The 14,013-nt window shown below is 36.0% G+C and overlaps 1 protein-coding gene across 1 annotated transcript; it reads left to right on the plus strand.

The window, feature by feature from the left end:
• The first annotated feature begins 13,008 nt into the window (after window positions 1-13,008).
• On the plus strand, window positions 13,009-13,452 carry LOC133760858 (cytochrome c oxidase subunit 6A1, mitochondrial-like). The gene has a single exon (XM_062193444.1). The coding sequence runs from the start codon at window positions 13,009-13,011 to the stop codon at window positions 13,342-13,344; it is 336 nt and encodes a 111-aa protein (XP_062049428.1). The 3' UTR covers window positions 13,345-13,452.
• The last annotated feature ends 561 nt before the right edge of the window (window positions 13,453-14,013 follow it).

The raw sequence follows: 14,013 nt of genomic DNA on the forward strand, positions 1-14,013 counted from the left end.
GCTATAACTAGTACTCAAACAGTATGTTTCACTTTGTGTTTCTATGTGGGTGCAAACTGTTGAAGTATTTATACTAAATTGATCTTCTGTATATAAATAGAATTGAAAATGAATCTTGATGTGAATGGAAAGGGAGAGGGAGCGGGAGAGGGGAGGGTTGCGGGTGGGAGGGAAATTATGGGAAGGGGAAGCCATTGTAATCCATAAGCTGTATACTGGAAATTTATATTCATTAAATAAAAGTTAAAAAAAAAAAACTGTGAAGTGGAAATAATATCTGCTTTTCCTTCCAGGAACAATGTGAGGATAAATGAAATAAGTCATTTGAAGTGTTTTGGGCTCTACTGATGATAAGTGCTATGTTATTTCAAGGCTTTATTATTTATTCCACAAGTGACTTGTCACCATTCCTAATCTGTACAGAGCACTTTGTATTCCTTAGAGAAAGATTTGATACTGAATGAAATTTTAATACAGGTGGATAACATGCATCACATAGAATATATTCTGTTAGAGACCTATTACTATTACAAGGGAAAATATTGCATACGGTAGCATAGCAAAAACAAAAAGCAAATATCAGTGCAGACCTGATCTTTTGAACTTGCTTTCTGATATCTCCTAAACCAGCTCAAGGAACTCACTTACGTTTTTGGCAACATATTTTATGAATGTGAATACTTTTTCTACATCAAATGGATCCTTAAAGCTTACAAATTATCTTACTAGTCCATTCAAAAATTAATTGACTTATAAACATTTACTGAGCACTCACTTTTGACCACTGGAGTAGATTCTAGAGATACAAAAATAAAAAAAGTCAGAACAACCTTAAATTGACAATAAAATCATATAACAAAGAAAAGTGGGCATGGCAATATAATCAGTTAAATTAGAAATATAAATCTGATACTATGTGCTTAAAATGACTTTTTAAAAACATTTGATATTACTAAAGTCTCCCAGTGGTAGATGTAGCAGCAGTATTAAAACTATATTGATTACAAGTTCTTCAAGGTACCCCTAGGATTGAGATACTGGTCTCTCCAGTTGTTCTCCACCATAACAAACCAGGACTGCTTGGAAGGGAGCTAATTCCATACTTAGCAGAAAATTGAATAGACCCAGAAAATTCTGTTCTTGCCATTTATAAAGTGTGTTTTCAAGGGTAACAGAAACAGTGTAATAAATGACAAAAGAACAACATTTAAAGAAGTTCCAGATGGCCATGTTGAAATACTTTGCTTATGTAATTAAAATTAAAGTGGTATTACAATTAATTGGAAGAAATTAGATATGCTCGAGACCCAAATTCTTACTGACATTTAAGTTTTATGTACAACCTATTTAATCTAGTCCTTCATTCAACATACATTTATTAAGGGTCTGTTATGGACAATCACTAGAACTTGTATTCTAGTGAAAGGAGGCAGATAAACCAATAAGCAAGTGAACATGTATGTCAATGGTGCTGAGCTGTCCAGAGAGAAGCAAATCAGGAAAGGGGCTGGTAAATTCCAGAGAAGAGAAACTGCAAAGAACAAAGAAGGTGTCTGTTGTTGCAACTGGAAACCATCAAGCGTAGTGACATTAGCCAGTCTGAAAAAAGCAAATATCCTATGTTTTCTCTGGTATGTGGCAGTTAATACAGAATACCAAAAAATGTATACTAATGAAATGTCATTTTGGGATATGATTATTGTTTGTAGCTCTTGTTTATACTCCTGTGGAACTTTAGTCTTCCTACTTTATACTTGAATATTAATATTAGTGGTGAAATAAGCCTGTGAATAAAGAGTGAATTAGAATTATGGCTTTGCAGAAACTGATGAAGACAGGGGAGGGAGGGAAGTGGATGCAGTGGGAAGTGGGAGAGTGGAGGAAATGTGGTGGTACTCTGGGAACTGTACCTAAAAAATAAAATCTGTTCTCTTTATATTAATAAAAAAAATTAAAGAAAGAACGTTGGAGATGAAGTGCCAGATACCTAGAAAGTACAGCTGAATAGAGCCTTCTAGGCCACCAGAGAGAAAACCTGAGGGAAATGAGCAATCATTTGCAGTTGTGTGGACAGTGGACTTCCAGTTGGTGGCTCAGTGCAGAAGTGAGATCACCACGTGGGAAATGTAATACTCTATTGCAATGCATATATGATTATTTACTGAAATACATCTTCATTCAGAATTAGTTATTGATTCTTATCTTAAATGCTAAGGAAATTGTTAGAGTTCCAAGAAATGTGAGAAAAGGAAGACATTGGGGCTAGTGTTGTGGCATAGTGTGTTAAGTGGCCATTGGCAGAAATGACCTTCCATATGGATGCTGATTTGTGTCTCAGTTGCTCCACTTCCAATCCAGCTCTCTGCTAATGGCCCGCGGAAACAGTGTAAGTTGGTCCAAGTGCTTGGGCACCTGTCATCCATGTAGAAGACCTGGAATAAACTCCTGGCTCCAGGCTTCTGCCTGACCCAGCCCAGGCCAAATTGTGGGTATTTGGGGAGTGAACCAGTGGATGAAAGATATCTCTCTCATGCACTCTCTCTTTCAAATAATTGATAAATAAATCTTCTAAATAGTAAAAGGAAAACATTAATAAAGCAGTCATTCAGTTTGTGAAGGAATAAGAAATTTTCCTGGAAACAAATAAGATAGTTTACAAGATAAAGGGTAGAGGGATGCGGTGAGTTTCCAATAGCTAATCTGCAAAAAATTATGCATCCAAATTAAACTAAAATGACACAATTTGGCAATGGTAAATAGTACACTATCTTGGTTTTGTTCAAGTGGAGATAAACACCACCCTGGAGCCCTCAGAAAGAGACTAGAGCCATCCCATCCTGCACTTTTCTCACTTATTTACAAGTGCCTACTATTTTCAAATGAATAGACACTGGATGAGTATTTGGGTGCTTTCATATGCAACAATCCGCATTCTTTACAACACATCTAATACAACTATATTTTTCTGATTATATATCAAACACTGTTCTAGGTACTGGGGTACTCAAATATTTAAAATGCTGTTTTTCCTTAAAGAATCCTCATTCTCCTCAAATAAACCTCAATTCAAATGACTAAAAATAACACATTGTGATAAAAATGGTATAGGAATTATCTTTCCAAAAGCCTTACAAAGTAAACTCTACTGTACTTTCTAAGCAAAAATTTCTTTTTTTTTTTTTGTCTTTTTCCCAAGATTAGGCCTTTGATAAGAAAAAATAAACTCCTGATATATGATCTAAATACCTCTTTTAAGAAATGTTGTGGGGCTGGCACTGTGGTACAGCAGGTTAAAGCCCTGGTCTGAAGTGCCAACATACCATATGGGCACCGATTCGAGTTCTGGCTGTTCCACTTCTGTTCCATCTCTATGCATTGGCCTAGGAAAGCAATGGAAAATGGTCCAAGTGCTTGGGCCCCTGTACCTCAGTGGGAGACCTAGAGGAAGTTCCTGGCTCCTGGCTTCGGATTGGCCCAGCTCTGGCCGTTGCTGCCAATTGGGGAGTGAACCAGCAGATGGAAGACCTTCTCCCTCTCTCTCTGCCTTTGCCTCTCTGTAACTCTGCCTTTCAAATAAATAAATAAATCTTTTAAAAAAAGAAATGTTGTAAAATTTGAGTCTAGTTATACAAAGATACATGAACGAATTCATTATCCCATGTCTTTATTTATGGAAAAAAATCTGTTTATTTAATGAAATTTGGTTTCAAATACAGAAATGTACTTAATTGTCAAGTGGATGATTCCACAAGTTGACTTCATTTTAAATGAATTATCTTGTGTAAGATTTCTTTTTTCTTTTTCTCTTTGAATTTGTTATATTTTAGAATACTTGATTTGAGCCACAGTTTATCAATACCCACATGACAATAAGCCATTAATGGTGAAAGTATTTTGTTTTTCTGTGGCATGTATTGTTTTTCACAGGCATCTACCAAGTCTAAGAAATGGAGGTTTCTTTTCCTTAGAAAAATAATTCCTTGAAAAGGAAGCTAAGAGTACATCAACCCTTCAGACTGAGAAAAGGCTGGGTGGTTATATATTATGTATAATATACAATAATATATATGTCTGTTTAATATATAATTGTGTATATTATGTATAATTATCTACATATTATGTATAATATACAATAATATATATGTCTGTTTAAAGAGTGACAGGACCCATTGGAGGATCAAATTCAGCTTAGGCAGAAATCTGACAATATTTAGGAGCAAAACTTTCCATCCACTAGGAGGAGGTACTTAAAAGTATCCTAAGCCTTTTCTTTTTCTATCCTCTTCCCAGTGTTAAGACATTTTCAGAATAGCACATGCCTTTATGATAATAGTTCAGTAACTGCAGTTAAAGACACATGTGCACTTTTAATCACTGTTCATTTTAATCAGGAGAAAATAGGTCGCTTTGGGAAATGCTCAACTATGTCCCTCTTAATCAAATGGTGTCTGTTACATACCTAAAGTGACTTTAACAATTTAAAAACACATGAATCTCTTTGCATCTATATGTTTTTTTTTTAATGCTTCACCTTCTTGAGTTTTCTTTTGTCTTAATTCTTATGTTATCATGAGCTCTGAAGGAAAAGTGTAAGTGATAACATGGAACTTAAGAAGAAAGATGGTCACAGCAGAAGAGGCACAGAGTGGGGCATCTAGAACGAAGAATATCTTCACCTAGAACATGATACAAGCCTAAAAATGAGTGAGAGTAATGAATGGGATGTTACAGCTCTACAAGAATAAGAGGTAAGGCAAAACCAGCACATTGAAAAATAAAACAACACATCTTTGCTTAAAAATAAAAAGCTTTATTTATTTATTTGAAAGGTAGAGTTTACAGAACAAAAGTGAAGGGAGAGAGAGAGAGAGAGAGAGAGAGAGAGAGAGAGAGATCTTCTGTCTGTTGGTTCTTTCCCCCAAATGGCTGCAATAGCTGTAGCTGGGCCAGTCCTAAGCCAGGAATCAGGAGCCAGGAGCTTCACGTGGGTCTCCCATGTGGATCCAGGAGCCCAAGTACCTTGCCCATCCTCCACTGCTTTCCCAGGGATCTGGATCAGAAGTGGAGCATCTGGCACTCTAACTGGCACAAACAAGGGATGTCTTACCTGCCCCACAACAACACTGGCCCCCATCTATCTGTTCTTATACCACAATGGAATTAATCTAGAAATAATCACATAGAAATAGTTAGAACATATCAAAAGAGCTAAAATTTAAGTTGTATACTTCTAAGTAATTCTAAGTAACACACAATTCAAAGAAGAAATATCAAGGGAAATTAAAAATATTTTGAACAAAATGCAAAATAAAACTTATCAAGCTTTGTGGGATGCAGAAAAAGCAGTAAAATTTATAACATGAGATGCATATATTATAAGAAGAAGAAAGATCTAAAATCAATCATCTGAATGTCCCCTTTAGGAAACTAAAAACAAACAGCAAATTAAACCCAAAGTGAGAAGAAAATAATTACTAAAAGGACAGAAATCAATGAAATTGGAAACAAGAAATGAATACAGAAAATCAACAAAACTAAAGGCTAGTTCTTTGAAAGAATTGGCCAAATAGATAAACCTTTTGTAGACTAAGAAAAAAAGAGAGAACATAAATTACTCACATCAGAAATGAAAGAGAGGCCATTACTGCCCATCCCGTGTAAAGGAACACTGTGAATAACCCAAAGCCCACAGCATTGAGAGCTTACCTGAAACAAACCAATTTTTTGAAAGATAAATCTGCCCAAACTGACTCAAGAAGAAATAGGTGATCTGAGTAGGTATACAGTAAAGAAATTGAATTCATAATTAATAATTTTTCAAAACAGAAAGGATCAGACCTACATGGATTCATTTGTGCATTTTACCAAACATTTAAGAAAGAAATTTCCCCAATTCTCTAAAATATCATCCATAAGAAAGGAACGGAGAAAATATTGCTTTAATCAGTTAATGAAGTTGGCATTACCCAAATACAAAAACCAAAGATATTACAAGAAATGGAAATTACACACCAATATCTCTCATAAATATAGATGCAAAAATCCTCAAGAAACTATTAGCAAATGGAATCCAACAAAGAAAGATGAGAAATTATATCCCATAATTAAATGGAATTTATTCCAGATACACAATACTGGTTTGATTAGAAAAAATCAATCAATATAATCTATCACATCAGCATTCTCAAAAACTTACCTGAGTATATCAATAGATGCAGAAAAAATACTTGACCAAAACCAACATGCATACATGTTTCAAAAAAATTCAGCAAGCTAGAACTATAGGAGAATTTCCTCAACTTGACATTTAAAAAAAAGCTATAAAATAAAAGCCCTACAGTTAACATCATATTAAACACTGAGAAATTAAACATTTCCCATGAAAATCAAGAGCCAGATAAGGATGTCCTCTAAAGATTCCTATTTTAACTGTAGTGGAGATCTTAGCTAATGAAATAAGTACAAAAAAGGAATTAAAACTGTTTTTGTTCACCAATGACATGATATTTTAATGTAGAGAATTTGAAAATATTGAAAAAAAGCTCCTGAAACTAATAAGTGATTACAGCCAAGTTTCAGAGTAAAAGATTAATATACAAAAGTCAATCTTACCTATATATCAACAATGAACAAGTAGAATTTGAAATGAAAAATGCATTTATGTGGTGTTAACACCACAAAATAACATATTTAATAATAACAGTTTAAAAATATACAAGATTCACATGCAGAAAATTACATTAGTAAAACTATGTTGAGGTGAATCAAAGAATAAAGAATGGAGATATGCTCCAGATTCATGAATAGAAAAGACCCACATTGTCAAGATGTTATTTCTTCAAAACTTGATCTATAGATTCATCAGAATCTCGCTCAAAATGCAAAGAAGGCATTATGTGGATATCAACAAATTGATTCTAAAATTTATATGGAGAAGCAAAAAAAAAAAAAAACAGAAAAAAAACCTCAATATTAAAAAAATGGAGGACTGACACCTCTGGCTTCAAAACACATTGTAAAGCTATAGTAATCATGATAAATGATAGGGGCCAGTGTTGTGGTGTGGAAAGTTAAGCTGCTAGCATCCCATATGGCAGCTCCATTTCTAATCCAACTTCCTGCTAATGCTCCTGGAAAAGGCAGTAGAAGATAGCCCAAGTGTTTAGGCCTCTGCGCTTATGTGGAGACCTGAAAGAAGCCCCTGGCTCCTGGTTTTGGATCAGTCCAGCTTTGGCTATTGTAGCCATTTAGGGAGTGAACCAGCAGATGGAAGACCTTTCTCTCTGTCTTTCCCTCTCTGTCTGTAACTGCCTCTTAAATAAATAAGTAAAATATATATTTTTTAATTTGCTCAGTATGGATTATAGACATCAAACACAAAGTTGTCAAATCCCCAGAAATTAAAAAAGGATAAAATAGAGATGACCTTGGATTTTGGGATAACTTTCTAAAAGAATCTGTAAATGCATGATTTGTTAAAGAAATAATTGATAATTAGACTTAATTTAAATTAAAAATTTCTTCTCTTTGTAGAACACTGTGATAATGAAAAGACAAGTCATAAACTGGAAGAAAAAACTTGCAAAATGTAGGAAAAGGACTGTTATCCAAAATATATTAGGAACTCTTAAAACTAAAAAATAAAAAAAACAAAATTTGGTTAAAAAATCGTCAAAAGAACTAAGAAGACCATTCAACAAAGAAGACACACACAAGGCAAATAAGTACATTAAAAAAAAACATTTATCATTACTTATCATTAGGAAACTGCAAATTGAAACAAAGGGATGTCATTATAAATTTATTGGAGCTGTAAGAATCCAGAACATGGGGAGTGCATTGTGGCACAACAGGTTAGGGGCCTACATTCAATGCTGGCTCCCATATGAGCGCTGGTTTGACCCCCAGTTACTGCACTTCCTCTCCTGCTAATGCTCTCCACTTCCTTTCCTGGGAAGGAACAAGAGGAAAGGCCACATACTTGGGCCCCTGTCACACACATTTGAGGCCCAGTTGAACTTTCTGGCTCCTGGCTTCTGCCTGGCCCAGCCCCAGGTGTTGTGGCAATTTGGGAAGTGAACCAGTACATAGGAGATCTCGCTCTTCCTTCTCTGTGTCTTCCTCTCTCTCTGTAACTAACTCTGCCTTTCAAATAAATAAATAAATCTGTAAAAAAAAAAAAATCCATAGCACAGAAAACATCACATCCTGGTGAAGATGTGGAGCGATAGTAATTTCCATTCTGTGTTTGTGGGCATCCAAGATGAAATGGCTACTTTGAAACACAGTTTGGCAGTTTTTTAGAAAAATAACCATATTCTTACCATACAAACAAATGTACTCATTGAGGCTTACCCAAGTGTGTTGAAAAGAATATCTACACAAAACATTCACACAGATAAATATAGTAGCTTTATTCATGATTGACAAATCTTGGAAGCAACTACAATGCCATTCCCTAGGTGAATGGATAAACAAACTATGGCACATCCAGGAGCTAGAATAATTATTCAATAATACAAAGAATTGAGTTTTTGAAGCATGAAGAGAGATAGAAGAACTTTAAATGCATATTGTTCAGGATGGTGTTCTGCCATTTACAACATCGGTGTCCCATATGTGAGTGCTGGTTCAAGTCCTAGCTGCTCCACTTCCAATCCAACTTTCTACACATGTACATAAAAACGCAGTGAATGATGCCCCAAGTACTTGGGCCCGAACCACCCATATATAACATCAGGATGGAGCTCAGCCTGCCTCCTCTTTCTCTCTGTCAGATAGATAATTATTTTTTTAAAAAAATATGCATGTTACTGAGTGAAAGAAACCAATCTTAAAAGGGTTCAGGCTGTGTGCTCCCAAGTGTGTGACTTTCACAAAAAATGCAAAACTATGCTGCTAATAAGATCAGTGGTTACCAGGGTTATGTGGGAGGAGAGGACTAAGAACTAGAGAGTTTTTAGGTCACTGAAATGATTCTCCATGTATAATGGTGTATGAGCGTCATTACACATTGTCCAAATTTTTCAAATGTAAAACATAGGGAGTGAACTGCGGACTTTGAATACATGCATCAGTAGAAGTTCATCAATTATAATAAATATAATCTCTGGTACATGATGTTGGTAGTGAAAATACTTGGGCTTGTGTAGTGAGAGCATGGGGGAATACTTTTTACGTTCTATTCAATTTTTCTGTGAACCCAAAACTGATCTAAAAAAAGTCAATGGTTTGCAAAGGAATAATATATTAATATACAGAGTGAAATTTTAAGGTGTTATAAAAAGGATGAGATATGTATAAATGTAATATTCACGCAAAATCTAACTTCCTTGGTTTGTACTGTAGGAATCTAGAAGGGAGAAGACAAAAGAATTAAGAAGAATTTAGTGAATTAAATATTGTATTTATTTATATACATATTTACTTAAAAGACAAAAAGAGACAGATTGAGGCAACCTCCCATCTGTAAGTTCATTCTCCAAATCCCTATAACAGCTAGTCTGATGTGTGGTCAGGTCAAAGCCAGGAGCCCAGAACTCAATCGAGTTCTATCAGATGGGTAACAGGGACCTATCTCTCTTGATCCATCACTTATTCCTCTCAGGGCTGCAATGACAGGAAGCTGGAATCTGAAGCAGAACCAGGACTTAAAATCAGTGCCTCTGATATGGGATGCAAGCATCCTAAGAACCATTTTACACCAATTTATCACTGGCCCCATTAATTTTTTTATAGCCAACAAGATATGGTGTTTATTATTAAGCCATCCTCTTAGGGCAACGAGGTTACAACTATTTTGTTGACAACTTATTATTATTATAGTGACCCAGTAAGAGCTTATAATATTCTGTTATTTGGGTTTTGCAGAAGATATTAAAGAAATTCAGAGATTGTGCAAAACTGGATAGAAGGCAAAACAGCCTCGATTTAGCTAGGATTTGAACTTTCACAGGTTGCTTTTGCAAAGAGATTTTGACTTGGCTTTTGCAATAAATCATGAGGACGGGTCACTGTGTGCTGCGAATACCCCCTTATTTTTTTAGTTGATTTCTGCTTTGTCTATCCTCAGAGTATGGTGAAAAGGCAAACTTTCCCACTTGCCTGTTCTTTAGTAACTTTGCAAAGGGTGTCAGTGCTGAGAGTTGCTTATTTTTAGAATGAGTGTTAATGATTTTAGATTTTTTTTTCTGTATATACTGTTCCAGCAGTGAGCAGACTCTTAACAAATCTCCAAAATAAACTCATTTACCAAGGCTTTCTCATATTTGTCATTTTGAAAGACTGAATAAACATCAGTAAAAGAAGCAATCCAAGTTCTCATGCCAAATATGTGTATGTCCAAGACCAGGATTTCTTCATGTCTGAATGTGGATGGAGCCTAAAGTGCTAGGTATTTTTAATTTTCTTTTCAACTTATTTTTGTTTCTCCTCCTTCTCATGCTCCAGTTTTGATGGGCCTTGAAGGTAGGGCTGCTTGCTGCTCGCAGAAAGATCTGCTCTAGCAGACCGAAGGCTGGGCTATGTTCTATTTTATTTGGATGAAGACTTGATTTCTTACCAGAGGATTACTAATTGTGGCTCAGACAGTCCTTTCCAGATGGCTGTAGGTTGGTCCAAAACACGAAAGGACCCAATTGGTCTAAAGCCTGGATGAGAGTCCCAGAGAGAATTGGATAAAAGTTGGAGGGGATTATTTCTGTTGCTGGAACAGCATCTATAGTATCTATAGAACTAGGCTAAACTGGGCAAGATGCGAGAACAGAATGCATCTTTGGTTCCTTCTCCCTTTTTTCCACCCTTATTTTGAGGGCAAGCCCTACAGTGATTTGAACTCCCCCTTTTCATTGTAACATTTTATGAGTGGAGACACATGGCTGGCCATAGGGTTCAGGAATGTCTCCTCATCATCTTCATTCTGTTTCTATGGGCTTTCCTTATTTCCTCCTTGTCTTCCCACTTTACAGACTCCCGTTGCTCTCTCATTTCAAACTTCTAATTCACTTTCTTTGCATGAAACCCAAACACTTCCAGAGGCCAGCCACGCACTATAACAATGCTGGATTTCAGGGTAACACGTCACAGAGTTGTGGAAGCTCGATAAACTGAAAAGGATGGCCCACCTAAAGGTATGCAAATTGTAATTTGTTCAACTCTGATTCAGTCCTGTGAGTTTGTTCTGTTTTCCCCTCTTGCTTATCTTAACTTTTCTTCGCCAACAATGGGAAACTTAACATCCACCTTCCATCTTCCTTATAGTTATTTATCAAACCTTGGTGCAGATGTAAAGTTATTTCAGAAGGGCTACCTTGTATGTCCATGAGAAAAAAAAATTACCAACTAGAATACAGTGTTCATGATAGTTCCTTTTGGTCTTTCACTCTACCGTTTCTTCATTTCCAGCTATAATTGAAATTCAAAGCTTAGATTTAGTCTCAAAACATTGCTTTCCAAAGTTATATCAGTCAGCTCCCCTTTCTCCACTGCCTTCAAAGCCACTAAGTCATGCACTTAGTATGAATTTCATGTATTTGCCCTTCAACATTCTGGTTGATAGTTTCTTTTTCTTAGATTGCGTGCATCAAAATTCACTCTTTTTCATATGCAATTTTATGGGTCTTGACAAATGCACACAGTCAGGTTTTCATCACCCAGTTCTGCTCCTTTTTGAACTCAGTAAGATAAGTTTGGGTTCTGATCTCCACAGAAAGTTCCCTCATCTGATCACTATCTGACCCCCACATCAAATGCCTTTGAGGTGACCCCTCAATGATCTCCAAAGAACTGAAATGAAAGTGATTCTTTGTCTTCAAATACACTACTGTGCTGCAATTGCGTAGTTGTGCTACTAAGGCCTGAAATATTGGAGAAATCTCTGTAATACAGACTGCTATGTATATCTTTGAGATATTTTCATAAATATACTATAAAGCAATAAGCAAGAACTTATTTCAACATTGAATATTGTGTACACATGTTCCCTCTGTATTTTCTTTAGTTTCCTATCATAATTATTACATGTTTATCAGATTAGGATCAATAATAGACCCCAAGTTGTTTAGTTGTTTTCACAGTTATAATCTAGATTCCATCAGTCATAACCATTTTAACTATTAAAGCTTGTAAACTCCAAAGAATTCCATCATACAAAAGCTAGATCTTTAATAGGACATTTCATTATTATCTGAATAAACTACTGATAAATTTTAATAGTGCTGTCGTGGCCAATCCTTTCAATATTATAATTCCTTTGTTAATTCAGCATATTTTGCTGCTAATAGTATTTTTCAAATTATTTAATTTTGCCTTGGCTTTTATAACATGTTTTGAGTCTGAATAATTATCACCCTTCATTTAATTTGTTCCCTAGGAGATGCAGAATGCATGGTTGTAACACCTTATAAATCTCCTTTTAAATTGATGAAGTTTATCCCTTTCTAGCTTTTTATGGAGATTAACAGAAGATGCTCAAAAACATTTCTGAAAGCCGACCTGGAACACAGAGCTCTCAGATATCCACATTTAAGTATTTTGCTTTGCGCTCAGGATTGTCAGCTTGATGTGTGAGCTTTCTGCTTTTGCAATTATTTTAAATGCAGTTATTAAATCCCTTCGGGAAATTGTTCTCTAGTTCTTGCATTTTCTTATGTATCCCTTCTTTTATTTAGCCAAGATACTAAAAGTATGTTTTGTTTGAGAAATATACTTGCTTTTCACAGAGAAATGAAAAGAGATGGGGAATGCAGGGAGGCTGGCAGAAGCTAGAAAATAGAGCTCAAAGAGGAGAGAAACTATTATAGTGAGTCAAATTTTCAGTTTTAGATGAAGGCTTGAAGAGTGGAAGAAAGAAATCAGGATTTAACCCCAAACAAAATGTAAGGTAAGCATATTTACCATACAAAAAAACACCCATTTACTTGTATAATTATTAACTAGTTTCAAAATAAAATTGAGGTGACCATTTCCAAATCTTTCATTAGAAGATGAGACTTGTGGTCCAGGAGGAAAATGGCGGCGGCGGCGGCAGCTGGGTCCAGGGTTTCTCGGCTTCTAGGTCGGTCCCGCCTCCAGGTGCGGCGGCCTATGTCGAGCGGCGAGCCTGGCGAGGAGGGCTCAGCTCGCATGTGGAAGGCCCTCACCTACTTCGTCGTGCTCCCCAGCGTGGGCGTGAGCATGCTGAATGTCTACCTGAAGTCGCACCACGAAGAGCACGAGAGACCCGAGTTCATCGCCTACCCCCATCTCCGCATCAGGTCCAAGCCCTTTCCCTGGAGAGGTGGGAACCATACTCTGTTCCATAACCCTCATGTGAATCCACTTCCAACTGGCTACAAAGATGAATAACGAGAACCTGGACCCTCACAGGCACCGGGGACCACCACTCTGCATGCGGACCACAGAAGTCTATGGGACCTTAAGCGCACCTTCCTTAGTTGTATCAAATGACGACCATCATACTGATCTTCCATCTCTTTGCTTATGGCAGGAGATGACTTAAATAAATAACTTAAACCTTAAAAAAAAAAAAAAGATGAGACTTGTAAGTAATGCAATAACTTCAATATTTCAATGAATGAAATAAAAGATGGACTCTCTTGTTCCTAATTACTAAATTAAGATTATCAACAATATAATTAAGGATTTTTAGTTTAATTGTCATCAAATATATAAACCAAGGATGGCAAATATCTGGCATAAAAGCATTACTATATGATGACACTCCCATGGCAGACATCACTAATCGATCACAAGGCCTTTTCTTATGTGTCATTGGAAGCTTCCAAGTCCTTCTCATCACAACATTGCAAGGCATTGAATGCTGAGCATCATATTTAAGGGAAGGTAAAAGTTAAAGTTATTTGCCATTGATCATATGAATGCAAATTTCTCACCTTCTTGATATGTCAAATACATGAGAAACATTCTCTTTATGTGTGTGTAGTTTTGTAGGTTGCAATATTTGTTGATCTACCACATTAAAACTCTGATTAAAGATGATGCATTTTCCCAGGA

The sequence above is a fragment of the Lepus europaeus genome, chromosome 5 (assembly GCF_033115175.1).
Source record: "Lepus europaeus isolate LE1 chromosome 5, mLepTim1.pri, whole genome shotgun sequence".
Classification (NCBI taxonomy): Eukaryota; Metazoa; Chordata; class Mammalia; order Lagomorpha; family Leporidae; genus Lepus; species Lepus europaeus.

Bases quoted from the DNA above. Each gene is read 5' to 3' on its own strand.
- LOC133760858 (XM_062193444.1), top strand. From the start codon at position 13,009: ATGGCGGCGGCGGCGGCAGCTGGGTCCAGGGTTTCTCGGCTTCTAGGT.